General features: G+C 40.7%; 1 protein-coding gene across 1 annotated transcript in view; it reads right to left on the reverse strand.

Moving 5' to 3' along the window:
• The window catches only part of LOC143028061 (uncharacterized), a 23,634-nt gene extending 14,600 nt beyond the window's left edge, over positions 1-9,034 (reverse strand). The window contains exon 1 of the mRNA XM_076189702.1: positions 8,192-9,034. Within this exon, the coding sequence (XP_076045817.1) occupies positions 8,192-9,034 (843 nt within the window). The remainder of the gene's footprint in view (positions 1-8,191) is intronic.
• Between the last annotated feature and the right edge of the window lie 5,966 nt (positions 9,035-15,000).

Genomic DNA, 15,000 nt, shown 5'->3' on the forward strand with positions numbered 1-15,000 from the left:
TCACCCTCACACAGAGACAAAAGCTGGAGAGGGTACAAAAGAGAGCGTGCAGGATCATCCTGGGCGTGGAGTACAGCAGCTGCGACCATGCTCTTACCACCCTTACTCTATCTAGGGTGTCCCTACACTCACACACACACACACATGCACTTACACACACATACACACACACACACACACACACACACACACACACACACACACACACACACACACATACACACACACATGCACTTACACACACACACACACATGCACTTACACACACACACATGCACTTACACACACACACACACACACACACACACACACACACACACACACATGCACTTACACACACACACACATGCACTTACACACACACATGCACTTACACACACACACACACACACACACACACACACACACACACACACACACACACACATGCACTTACACACACACACACACATGCACTTATGTTATATTATCATTTCTTCCCGGGTAACCATGGTGTTTGGGGGCAGGTAAAGAGAGCACAAGGTGCATTTTCTTTTTAATTGTATTTGAACTGCTACTGCTTGTATTGGTGCATTTGTACTAATTGGAAAATGGGGAATATCTCTTCGTACATAAACGAGACATCCTTCATGACTTCCCGTTTCTATATCATATGGAGTTCTAAAAGATATATATTCTCTTGGACAGGGTGTATGTTCATCCAACATTGTTTCTTGTAAGGATACACCTACTGGAGAATATTCGTAAATTAAGATTTTGAGCTCTTCATACTTTGATCGAAGTCCCTGACAGTTCCACTGTATCGGTGATGTGAATGTATCTATTTTCCGGGGGAAAGTCCTTTATTCAAGGTCGTTTTATGAGTGTTTTTGTCTTTATGAGGTTTTTGTGAAGATGGTGGTTTTTCTTCAGTAGCTATTTTGGTAGTTTTGGCTTTTGCTCCTTTATCTTTTTCTTGTAATATATATCTGCTAGGGTTACACATCTTTGGAGTTGATGGAGAGGTTGAGGGTGTTTTTGTTCTTTTGTTTTGTTTTGTTTTTTCAATCTCCATTGAGTCCGGTAGTGATTCTACCCTAGACACTACGCTGGAAGATGGAGGAGGGTTGGGGGGTTGCCCCTCTTTTTTATATGGATTGTTTTTATGATCAGAGGGTAGGTTATCTGCCTTAGTGTTTTGTGTTCTTGCCGAGGTATGTTGATCATCTGGCCCTGGATGTTGGGTTGCTATCCCAGAGGTTGAGGTTTCATTCGCAGAGAAGGGATTTGTTGTATGGGGTGGATTTCTTGGAGTAGTATGAGTATTTGCGGATTCTGCTTGAGATATTTCGCTAGAAGGTGGTTTATGATCAGGGGGTAGTATATCTGTCTTAGTGTTTATTGTTTTCATCGAAATATGCTGATCATCTGGCCATGAGTGTTGCATTTCTGTAGAACAAGGTGGATTTCTGGAAGGTGGAGGGGGATTTGAGGGTTGCACCTCTTTACTATGTGAGGTGTTTTGGTAATCTGGAGGTAGATTATCTGTATTTGTGTTTGGGGTTCTCACCATAGTATGTTGATTATTTGGCCTTGAATGTTGGGTTGCTACCCCAGAGGCTGAAGTTTTATTTGTAGTGGGGAGATTTGTAGAATGAGGTGGATTTCTTGGGGTAGTAAGAGCGTTTACATAGCTCTTTTTTCTTCCTAAGAGTCGCTTAGCATGTCCTATCGTGATATGCTCAGTATAAACTTTATTTAAAACTGCTGTTTCAAATTTGTATTCTTCACATACTCTATCAACTGGTTTGTGATTCAATTGACAGTACATTTGGGAGTATCTAAGCATTGGCCGTGTGTTGGGCCAGAGCAATCCACATACCTAATTATCCATACATATCTTTGACGGATGGCCAAATTTAAAACAATTATAGCACTGTAAAGCTTTGGGATGGAAAGGTCTAATTCTCACTCTTTCATTGTCAATTGCTATATGAGTTGGTATATTGTTATCCTCAAAAGTAAGTATAATCACAGTACTGTTTGGGATCCTTTTCACTTTCCAAATAGATGTGGGGCACATGTCTAATATTTCTAGTTCAGTGAATTCATACAAGTCTTTTTAATGGATAACTCCTCTTCCATAACTAAAATTTTGATGAGGACTAATCTTTTCTATTTTATCACTATTTTCAACATTCATCATACAGAGCATCTTGGATTGTGTCTTTGATTTGGCATGAACAAGTACTGAATTCTTAACGCCACCTACCCTCTGTTTTAGGTATCTATTAAATCTATAGTAATTAAAATTTTCTTCCTCAGCCTTAATTACTATCCACATAGGAGGTTGGGGGATTCTTTCTTTTATAGTGTTGTCTTTCTGGTTATCTGAATTACATTTTGCAGGTTTATATACATCTAGATTTTAGGAACCTTATCTGTTAAGGCTCCTTTGACTAAGGAATTGTAAATTTTCAGGGTATTGAAGTTTCTGGTCAGGTTAACGGCATCTTCATGCTTATCAAATGTTACCCAAGCTTCCATTTTTTCTCATTGTCAAGAGATTTCATGCGAATTTCTAATATAATTCCAAATTTGCTCAGTGGAGTAGATATATCCTCATAGTTACACTGTATTGTAATATCTTGTATGTGCACAACTTTCAATTGTTTTATATTACCATCAGTATTTGGTGGTGTCAAAGAAGAGTTTTTTTCGAGTCTGAGGTCGTCATCTTTGGTTGGGATTTTTCTGCCTCTTGACCGCAATGAGGGTGACCTTACTGCGGGCGGTTCCCCAGTCAGGTGGATGTGAGGCAAACTATTTTTAGGGCACCTTTTTGTAGACCCCTCCCCATGTGGGGTGAGCAGAGTGGATCCTGAACTGGGCTGCTCAGTCATGTGGGTAGCTGCCGAGCTGTGATGTTGCCTCCATCCCATCACAGAACGACTATCTTGCCCACATCGCCTATGTGTAGTTCGTGACTAGAGGCTCCCAGAGATCACCTTCTCCTGCCCCTATCATCACTAGCCATCGCCATAGGACTTTTTTTATAGTGATTATGAATGAAAAGTTTGACTTATAATGATTGTACATGAAAATTTGTTACTGAGAGGTTTCAAAATTTGGCCATGTCATCAGGAGGGTCAATCATGATAGAATAAAGGGGTAGAAAGTTGGGCGAGTGGGAGAGAAGGTAATGGGTGGGTAAGAAATGCAGGTATAAAAGTCTATTCAGCAACGGTCGAGGCTATGTCGTACTGAGGGTCATGGGTAGTTGGCCCCCAGTATGCTACTGCCATCGGCCGTCCCCACCCCCTCCACGTGGAGGCAAGAGCCTGGGGTCGCTCCCCCGCAGAATAGAGCGGCTCCAGGGGGGACGGGAAAGGAGCGACCGGGAAGAGAAAAGAAGTAGGGGGGAAGGAAGAGGAGGAGGAGGAGGAGAAGGGGGGTTAAACACTGGGAAAGGTTGAGAATGCTGGCCCAAACGTCCGCGGGCAAAATGTTCACAAAGGGTGGTTTAAAAAATCTCTCCACGTCCAGTTTATTCTTGAAATCGTGTATAGTTCTGGCATTCACTGTTTCTCTGTTCAGTTTGTTCCAGACATCGATCACTCTGTGTGGGAAACTATTCCTTTTCAGGTCTCTTCTGTAACTGTCTTTTCTTAGTTTCTTTTCGTGTCCTCTTGTTTCTCTCTTGTCCTATTTCAATAGGTCGTCTCTATCGAGAACTTCCCTTTCATAATTCTGAAAAAAGGTCAACAAATCGCCTCTTTCCCTTCTCTGCTTCAGTGTTGACAACTGTAATTTCTCCAATCTTTGTTCACATGTCAAATTTGATAGTGTGGGTGCCATTTTTTCGCTGACCTTTGATTTTTTTGTGTGCTAGATAGATAGATAGATAGACTTTATTTGGCAATGAATCAATGTACATAGGTGCAAATAATGACAAGAACACATAGTTCGGAATAATAAATGCAAATTGCCGAGAATAACACAAAAAGCATGTATGCTTATTTCCATTGTGGTCCTCATCAGATTGTTATTCTACACTAAGTCACACAGTCAACATATGAAGGGGGGTTAAGGGGACCAGAGACAATCATGAGTAATACCAGTCAGTATACATATGACACATAAACATTGTTATAGTTTTGCTAATATTACTAAAATGTTTGTACACATAGGAATATTAAGATAAAAAAATTGAGCACCATCACAAAAAGGAACATTGTTAAGCAAAGGAACAACAAAATAATGTTAAACTGTAACAAAACAGTATGAGTACTATATCAGAGTAGTACCATTAATGATATACTGCATTATTGTACAGCTGTATCAACATGTGTGAGTGAGTACTATATCAGAGTAGTGCCATTAATGATATACTACAATATTCTACATCTGTAACATGTAGTTATAGTGAATGCAACACTGCAGCTCGGGTCACCTATTAATTAAATCTAACATTTAACCTGAATCTCAGGACGGAGTGGGCAATTAATATGAAAACTAGGGAGTAGTACATTACAACCTGAAGCACCAGAGGTAGGGTACAGGGGACCATTACTCGAATGAGTAAAACAACAAGGAGAACGAGGAAAAAGGTCAGGTCATAACTGTTCTGGGACCCTACCTGAGACATATATCACATTATGACTGGCAAAACAAAGGTGGAAACCAATTTGTAAACATCAATCATTGTTATACTAAACTAAACTTCTGAGGATCAAAAAAAGCGAGGGGGGAGGTCAGAATAGTTATGAGTGAACGCAGATTTGGATGTGTGTGTGTGTATATATATATATATATATATATATATATATATATATATGCGTGTGTGTGTGTGTGTGTGTGTGTGTGTGTGTGTGTGTGTGTGTGTGTGTGTGTGTGTGTGTGTTTGTGTGTGTGTGTGTGTGTGTGTGTGTGTGTGTGTGTTTGTGAAAATAATAGTAATAATAATAATAATAGGTTTATTGCGATAGCTGTGACACACTGACAACAATACAATTGAGTACTTTTATGAGTAATATAGTAATTATAAGAGTGATATGCTTAGTCTAAAATTTATAATGAGTTTATTGTGCGGACAATGGATGGAATAGCACTGTTCTTGTATCGGTCAGTCCTCGGTGCTCTGATGGGCTTGATTTTGTTAGAATGCCGAGTTGCATGGCGGGTGGTTGTGGTGTTAGGTGGGAGGAAGTGACAGTGACGTGGGTGTAGCATTAGGTCCTGTCCAAACTTATTCAGTGCCTCACTGTGTTTGTCGGACAATCTTGGCAAGCTGAGGGTGGTGAGGGCGTGTTCGTATCTTTCATACTGACTACCCAAGATAATTCTGCACGCTCTTCTTTGTACTTTCTCTAATTTGCTCCTCTGTGTGATGTTGAGTGATGATGACCAGGCTGAGGGAGGCGTACATGAGGGTGGGGAGTACAAAGGTGGTGTAGACTCCCTTTAGATCTGGTGATGGAGTACCAAGGGACTTCAATCTGCGCAGCATGAAGAGTTTGTAAGAGGCTGTCCTGACGATGTTGTTGATGTGCTGGTTCCAGTTAAGGTGGTCGTCTATTGTGATGCCTAGTAGCTTGGCGGACTGGACCACCTGAAGGAAATGGGTTCCTAATGACAGTTGAGGTGGTGCCACCGTCTGTTTGGATGTACAAACGTGCATGACCACGGTCTTGCTGTGGTTAACTGTCACATTGCTGCTCTCAGGCCACGCTTTAAGGTTGTCTAGGATATTTTGTAGTGAAGAAAAGTCAGGCTGCCTGGTGTTGATGGGAATGCCAATTGTGCAGTCATCGACGTATTTCCATCTATGTTGGGTGTCCATTAATGCGTCACTTATGAGGATGAGGAAGCACAGTGGTCCCATCTTGGTCCCTTGAGGGACACCGCAGGTCAGGAGGGGGAGGGAGGATGTCGTTCCCTGGTACCTCACTGCTTGTTGACGTCCGGTCAGGAAGTCGGCTAGCCATGCTACCAAGTGTAGTTGGATCCCCAATTGTATGGCTTTGGAGATGATAATGTTATGGTCAACAAGGTCAAACGCTTTCTTGAAGTCAATAAAGGTCAAGGCTAGAGAAGTATTGCGCTTGTCTAAGTGGCTGTGCAAGAAGTCAAGAAGATTAACAAGATAGTGAGTTGTGGAGGAGGATTTCATGTTGCCATACTGTTGGATATCGATTTGATCTTTTATTTTGTTGTATACTGAGTCAAATACAAAACCCTCACAGATAAGGCTTGGGATTGGGGTGATGGCAATAGGTCTAAGGTCACTTAGTGACTGTGGGTTCGGACATTTGGGGATGGGAGTGATATATGAAATTTTCCAGTCACTGGGGTAAGAGTTTTGACTCAGTGAAGCATTAATTATGGAGGAAAGTGGGAGGGCAAGTTCTGGGGCAAATTCTTTGTAGATTTTGATGGGTAGATCAGAAGGTGTTGTAGATCTGTTATACTTTAATTTACTTAGTTTAGTGGCAACGTCAGCTTCCTGAACAGGGGCAGGGTGTGTGTGTGTGTGTGTGTGTGTGTGTGCGTGTGTGTGTGTGCGTATATATATATATATATATATATTCATACACACACACACACACATATATATACATATATATATATATATATATATATATATATATATATATATATATATATATATGCAACAGTAATCACAAAAAACACGTGAATAAAGATTTTTGCTTGTAACCACGAGGAAATTAAAGATCGGAATACTGAACGTTTCCGTCTATTAAGACATTTTCAAAGTACATAGTGTCACAACAAAGTATAACTTAAATACAATAGTATAGGAAACAGGAGAGGTCACTCAACGTAAAGATTATCTTACAAAGAAACAAAAATATAAATAAAAACAATAAATAAAATGGGTGAAAATTGAAACAGGTGATAAAATGTCACTCAGCATATATACATAAGGATGACAAGTGACAAGGTGATAAAAGGACATTCAACATAAATACATAAGAAATATCCTACAAAGAAACAAAATATAAATGATAATAACAAGAAATAAGAATGGTGACAATTGACACATGTCAATTGTCACCATTCTTATTTCTTGTTATTATCATCTATCTATATCTATCTATCTATCTCTCTCTCTCTCTCTCTCTATATATATATATATATATATATGTATATATATATATACATATCTATCATATATAAATATATATATATATACATATCTATCATATATATACATATATATATATATGTATTGACGAGTTAAACACCATATGAGGACGGAGCCTTTATTTGTACGACGTTTCGCTTATTACAGCTTTTTCAAGTACAAGTTGAGATTTTTTTTTTTCTTTTTAGTCCCAGCGGAGGGATCCGATTAGGGACTGTCTTTTAGTTTCTCATTATTGGCTGTGTGTCTACATCTAGTATATCTAATTCGTCTCCGGGAAGATGTCAAGCGCCAGCGGTGCTATAATAAGTGTCCAACTGGTGAGGTGGAGATTAGGTGGGCTGCCATGATGATGTTGTGGTGGTCGGTGACTGAATATAACATTCTTGGGGGGCTCTTCCCAAGGAGGTTCAGCAGCGGTTGGAAGTGGTTGCGAAGGATGGGGCATATGAATAAGCAGTGGAGGAAAGAGACCAGCTCCGTCCCGCAGGCACAGACGGTCTTCAGATAGCGGGTTTTCCAGTGGTTGACACGGATTCTTGAGATGAGGTGAAGAATGTGGGCTGGAAGTGGATGAGGGTGGGTCCAGAGGGTTCCCTTATTGCATGTCTTGATGGGCCAGCCTCGGGTAGCGGCAGTCCCGGCATATTCCTCTGACCAGAGCTCCCATGTTGCTTGGTCAATTTTTTTGTTGGCATCACTTGTTGAAAAGCAGAGCGAGATGCAATCCTCTTCAGAGGTTAGGGCCCCTCGTTTGGCGGCTCGGTCGGCCATCTCGTTTCCATGGATGCCTACATGGGAGGGCACCCACTGGAAACGAAGACGGAGTCCGCATCGTGCGATTTCTTCTGATAGGATTAGTATTTCCTTGAGGATTTCCGGTCTTGTTTTGCAGTACTCACTCTGTATTACATATAGGCTGGACTGGGAGTCCGATAGGATGACTATTTGCGTTGGGGAACGGGGGAGAGTTTTGACTTTATTCAAAGCTTCTCTGATGGCGACGAGTTCGGCAGTTAGGATGGTGGTGGGCGGGAGCTTCACTTCGAAGTGCTCTCGCGTGGTCTCGAAGAACAGTCCTGCTCCTGTTCTGCCGTCACTGAGTACCGATCCGTCTGTGAAGATCTTGAAGTCGTCTGCGTATTCCTTAGCCAGCAGTTCTCGAGTACAGGTGGCGATTTGATGTGGTGGATCTTCTTTTGCTACTCCAGGGACATTGGTTCGTACCTCCGGCGGCTTCATGATCCAGGGTGGGTATGGATCGATTTGGGCTTGGGGGACACGGAGGCGGTCGGCTGGCTCTATTCCCGCTCTTGAACATAGACCGGAGACAGAGGAGACCAGACCATGTCCTGACACAGTAGGTGGGGCTGGGTTCCAGCCTTCGCCTAGTTCAGTGTCCGTGGAGTTAGGTACCCTCGCTGAGCTGAAGAGGTACCTGCAGGTATCTCTCTTCAGGCGATGCCAAAGTGGGAGGATTCCGGCTTCACAGTAAACTTGCTCCTGAGGGACAGACTGCGGGAGTCCGTGTCCTAGCCTAAGTGCTTGGCACTCGACTGTAGCCATGCGACGGATGGCCGACATGGGCAGGTCGTGCAAAGCTTGTGCGCCAAACAGAAGCCGGGAGCGGACTAGACTCTGGGTGAGGTGGATGAGGGTTTCTCTCAGCTGCCCCCATGATTCGTGTCGGACGGCCCTAATGAGGTTGAGGGCACGTCTTGCATTATTTATGGCTTGTTGGATCTGACTAGTCCAGCGACCATCTTTTTGAAAGATGACGCCCAGGTATTTGACTGAGGGTGAGGGGGGCACTTCCGTGCCGCAGATGCTGAGGACGTTCCAGGTTGGGTAATGGCCTCTGTTGTAGCCAGGAAGGTGCACAGGCATGTACACTGTCTTGTTTGGAGAGAGTAGGAAGCCGAGGCTTTCGAGGTGGCGGACAACACTGTCTACTTGTATCTCAACTTGTACTTGAAAAAGCTGTAATAAGCGAAACGTCGTACAAATAAAGGCTCCGTCCTCATATGGTGTTTAACTCGTCAATCGTGTCGGCAACTGCCACTTTCAAGGATATATATGTATATGTGTATATATATATATATATTTATATATATATACATATATATATATATATATATATATATATATATATATATATATGGGACCTGGGCAGAATCCCGACAGCCATAATCCCGACACCCAATATCCCAACAGCCACAATCCCGACAAGTCCAAAATCCCGAAAAAAAAACTCTTTTATATATTTTTGGGTAACAAAAAAAGCCATATTACTCAATGTTACTAAATTTTAATTAGAATTGATTGAAACCTAATAAAGAACTGGTGGAAACGCATAATAAAAAAAATAATTTCAAACAGCTTTATGGCTATCGGGTTTCTGTCAGGGTCAAATTACCGACAGCCATAATTATCAATGTTACTTAAATGCATAACAAATAAGGTTTACCCATCATATTTTCTTAAAGTTGTGATAAAAAATTATCTATCGAGAATGACCAATCTGAATATATGCAATGCCTTGTAGAGCTGAAATAGCTGTTAGTGACTAAAGTAATACAGACACCTGATAAACCATCATACTAACATCTGATAAACTCCCAAATGTCGATATGTTGACATGAAATATTAATTTAACATTATATTTATGTTTTTTTTTATGTGTGGATAAGGAGATTTAGGTGTGACTTTTTATTGTGCGGGATTTGAGTTGTGTGATTGCATCTGTACACCATTTACTGTACCCATTAATTGACCAGAAATAAACATTTAATTTCTAAGCATATGATTCCAAGAAGCATGTTTGAATATTTTATTGCTAAATTTCTTCACCAAATATATTATATGGTTATCTGTACTAATGACAAATTTCATATGGAGACCAAATGTCCAGTTTTTGTTAACGAAGGAGATCAACTGTTAGGAGACCAAATGTCCAGTTTTATTAACGAAGGAGATTAAATGTCAGGCGACCAAATGTCAACAAATCAAATGTCTGGAGACCAAATTTCTGGAGACCAAATGTCTGGATCCCACAATTTCCCCCTCCCTGTCAATCAAATCCTTGCTCTAGTTCGCCTTTGTGTTTCTTCAAACGTCTTTTCCTTTCAAGACCAATTTTTCCTTCAAAAATTTGGTTGCAGTATGGGTTCTAATTTGTCTCCTGTTTTGGCCAATTTGTACATGGAGTATTTTGGGTGTCAAAAATAAGAATCATTCTTTCGACTGGGGTAAGGCTAGATTAGTGTTCAAGTCCCACTGCGGTTTCAGGAGAAAAATAAATGAATCAGCATTAATTGAGGAATACCCGAACATTAATATTTCTAAAGGGCGGTGGGCACCTGACATTATATCACGCGCGGCAATCAGCAGGCTGGTACAAAATTTACAACCCCCCTCACCTCATCCTCACCCTCTTCCGTCACCCCATTTTACCCCACGCCTGAGTAATATATATATATATATATATATATATATATATATATATATATATATATATATGTGTGTGTGTGTGTGTGTGTGTGTGTGTGTGTGTGTGTGTGTGTGTGTGTGTGTGTGTGTGTGTCTTTGTGTGTGTGCGTGTGTGTGTGTATGTGTGTGTGTGCGTGTGCGTGTGTGTGTGTGTGTATCCGTGTGTGAGTGTGGGTATGTATTCACCTTGGTCTTTTGGATCACGTGTTAGACTCGTGATTGACAGCTATTTCCCTCCCGGAAGAGAGCTCAGAGCTCGTATGACCGATCTATGGGTAATGCTATGACCTTACACGCGCACACACCCCCAACTCCTCACCCACGAAAGTAGGAGTAAAGACTCGGAGCGCAGCGATACCGAAATAATTTCGGTCCTGGACAGGATTCGAAACAGGTACTGCCGCACCTCCGTACTGGCGGGCCACTACTCTATCAACCATGCTACCGAGTCGTGTGTGTGTGTGTGTGTGTGTGTGTGTGTGTGTGTGTGTGTGTGTGTGTGTGTGTGTGTGTGTGTGTGTGTGTGTGTGTGTGTGTGTGTGTGTGTGTGTGTGTGTGTGTGTGTGTGTGTGTGTGTGTGTGTGTGTGTGTGTGTGTGTGTGTGTGTGTGTGTGTGTGTGTGTGTGTGTACCGACCAATATGCCTGATGCTGCTGCTGCTGCTGCTGCTGCTGCTCTTTACATCTCCTTTGTCCTACCTAACAATGGCTACCAACCACAACCACACCTACCGCTGTCAAACATAGAAAAACAGCAAATCTCCCAAATGCAACGCATGATCCAACGTCTCAACACAACACTTCATCCACCATAATTTGCATCTCATTAATTCATTCACCCTCACTGGCAGGTCACCACTTCCAAACATATAAATACACCACGCACGCACTTCGCTCTATATATTCTAAGTCTTTGCCGGTATCTTTCCTTCTCAGGACTCACAAGTCACCTTGTATCACCAATTGCATATGCAACTTATCTACGTGTAAGCATTAGTTTCCTTCCGTTTCTCTACTTTCTGATCGTAAAACCACCAACTACCACTTTCTTCTTCTTCTTCTTCAGTCTTTTGTTTTTTCTCTTCATTTTAACTTTAGTCAATCTTGGAGATATACTTCTTCCCCTCTCCTCTCAGCTGTCATAACTTGCACACACACAACATGACTGAAAAACAATATCCTGCCTGCCTGCCTGCCACGCATCACCAATATATGCATATAGATATATCTTTGCGTATACATTCTACATTTCTTAAGCTCATCATTTGTATATTCTTATTACGCTATCTATCATTTAATTTAGAAACTATGTTACGTAACATTTGTATGTCTAAATGTTGTTATTAGTTTGCTACATTGGGCTACTTTGGTGAATCACCGTTACTAAATCTTCCCTATTCCTAGCATTAAAAAAAGACAAACAAAATAAGTACTAACAATGAATTTTATGGTACTCGCCGATAGACTCACACACACACACACACACACACACACACACACACACACACACACACACACACACACACACACACACACACACACACACACACACACATGTGTATGCCGTATGTGTATGCCGTATGTGTATGTGTATGCCGAGGGCACTCGGGTCAAACGTCGTATGTACTGTATTTCATCAAATCTTTTATGCAGGCTAGTCTTCCGACAAGTGTTTGAGTCATTTTGGCATTTGGAAATATACTCTCCTACTGGGATTCGAACCCTCGCTAGAGCGGCTTACTTCGTAGAAGGCGAAGATCCTACCGTCACGTGTGTGTGTGTGTGTGTGTGTGTGTGTGTGTGTGTGTGTGTGTGTGTGTGTGTGTGTGTGTGTGTGTGTGTGTGTGTGTGTGTGTGTGTGTGTGTGTGTGTGTGTGTGTGTGTGTGTGTGTGTGTGTTTGTGTGTGTGTGTGCGTGCGTGTGTGTGTGTGTGTGTGTGTGTGTGTGTGTGTGTGTGTATGTGTGTGTGTGTGTGTGTGTGTGTGTGTGTGTGTGTGTGTGTGTGTGTGTGTGTGTGTGTGTGTGTGTGTGTGTGTGTGTGTGTGTGTGTGTGTGTGTGTGTGTGTATGTGTGTGCGTGCGCAATGATAACTTGGGGGGCATTTTACGAAGAGGGACGTCGCGTGCGTGTGAAGGTACTCTAGGCCGTCAAGGAGTCAGGTCCTCAGCATCCTCCACGGGTCCAGTGGCGCCATCAGTTTACTCGTTCGGATGGCAAATGCAAAGGTTTGGAATTCGAGCCCACATGCAGAGGTCTGGAGTGCACACGAGGGTTGTGATAACACACCATTTACTAATTCCTGATGAAGATATTCCTCCCTTAAATCATTCCATTTTTGTTGGATCGGTTCCTAACTCCCTCTTGATATTAGAGCATACACGGTAATATAAGTTCTCGATAACGCACGGTATGCTCCATTTGCAAGTGTCACGCAATAAAACATGTACTATACAATGACACACATATACAGCTCTGTAACAAGCTCCTCTCACCTTAAACATGTAAAGTAACCACAACCGCTGTATCCCCAAGGGGTCACCACTCTACTCATCAAAACAACGGCCATAAGATATATTCCATCGTTCATATGGCTTTTAGTATTAGCAGGTTGTGGTGGTAGTAGTAGTAGTAGTAGTAGTAGTAGTAGTAGTAGTAGTAGTAGTAGTAGTAGTAGTAGTAGTAGTAGTAGTAGTAGTAGTAGTAATAGTGGTAGCAGAAGTAGTAGTAGTAGTAATTGAAGTAGTATTAGTAGTAAGAATACAAGAACATAAGAATGTAGGATAGCATTTAGCTTATACAAATTCATTCCACGCCAATTAACACCATCAAATTATTCAATATTTTTTAAGACAATTGTTTCAGAGCTCACCATATCATTATTAAGCCAATTACATTCATTAACCACTATGTTGGCAAACCAGAATTTGCTGTTTCATTCCTAAACCTGAATAAATTTCTAGTTAATTCTCCAGGATATTATACTATATCTTGTGGAACTAATATGTTCATATTTCTAGTCCGTATACTATCACTAATGTTCTTATACTTGTGAGAATCTGATAGTGCCTACCAAGAACACATATACGTGTTTATTAATGTATATGTAAGTAAATTCATGCCAATATAAACCTTTTTTTATCTTTAATTACAAATTTGCTCCTACCTCACTCGAGAAAATAGCTAATTATATGAGTACTAATATTTGATTTTTGCACTTTTGCAAAATTTTAAATCTTGAGGTTTTGCTATTAGCTCTTTTGCTTTAATATTTGATTAAAAAATGTTTCAAACATACCTAAATCCTGATTCTACCTGATCTCTTTTGTGTATATACCTACTGAAGTATGGCAACGTTACATAGTAATAAACAAATATTCATGCCTATCAAGTACTCTATCAATTAGACACTAATTAGACTAGATGGCAGTGCCCCGCAATAATATGATGTGAGATGAGGTATATTACTATTTGATAATGACTGAAGATTGTGATGGCATATTTCGATTTCCAAAACAAGGTGAATAGAAGAAGAAGAGATTAATCTTGGCATTACAATCAAGGTAGAACAGCTTTTCAGAATTAATCTATTGTCCTTTAGGGTACTTACGGTCAATGTATATGTGATTAAATTGAAATAATAGAATCAAGTTTGGTAAAAAGAAGTCCTCAAGTAGTCTCCCATACATGAAAAAATACACATTACATGAAAAATAGAATATTGTTAAATAAAGAATTAATTAAATTCATTTCATGGTGATGCATAAGGTTACATAGCTTCAAGATGACCGGGCGTAATCAACGACGACTTGACGTCACGAGCCTTTCAATTTCATAAAAATATGTGACGTCACGTCCTTAATATTCAATAATTATAAGACTATTATCCATTTTATTGATGTTATCTTCTATGCTCTCTTATAAAAAATCCCATTTCATATAAATATATTTATAATTTTCTGGTGTGCATTATCAAACTCTATTGTATATTTTGAAAATATGCGTGGTCTACTTTTGATCGCCGACTTCTCAGCTAGACTCAAGAAAAGAAACAACTCATCAGTTGATCTCTCCCGAAATTTTGATTATTTGTCTCATAATCGTCGCCCCATTTCTTGTAAGTAATCCAGTCGTAGGCTAAATCTTGAAAGCCCCAGCAATCTATATAGTAAAGTCTCAAAACCCTGTTTCGAGAACTAGCGAAGACGGAGAAAATAGGCCGATAGTATATCATAAAAGAACACGATTATCGATAGCTTATTTTCAAGTCTTCTACTTAACCTGAAGTGGAAATAGGCACTCACAAGCTATCTTATCAAGATTTATCGTCTAATGACTCTAGGTAAGAGCTCTAAGTTATCCTCAATCA

The sequence above is a fragment of the Oratosquilla oratoria genome, chromosome 9 (genome assembly GCF_046742065.1).
Source record: "Oratosquilla oratoria isolate Oo_2021 chromosome 9, ASM4674206v1, whole genome shotgun sequence".
Classification (NCBI taxonomy): Eukaryota; Metazoa; Arthropoda; class Malacostraca; order Stomatopoda; family Squillidae; genus Oratosquilla; species Oratosquilla oratoria.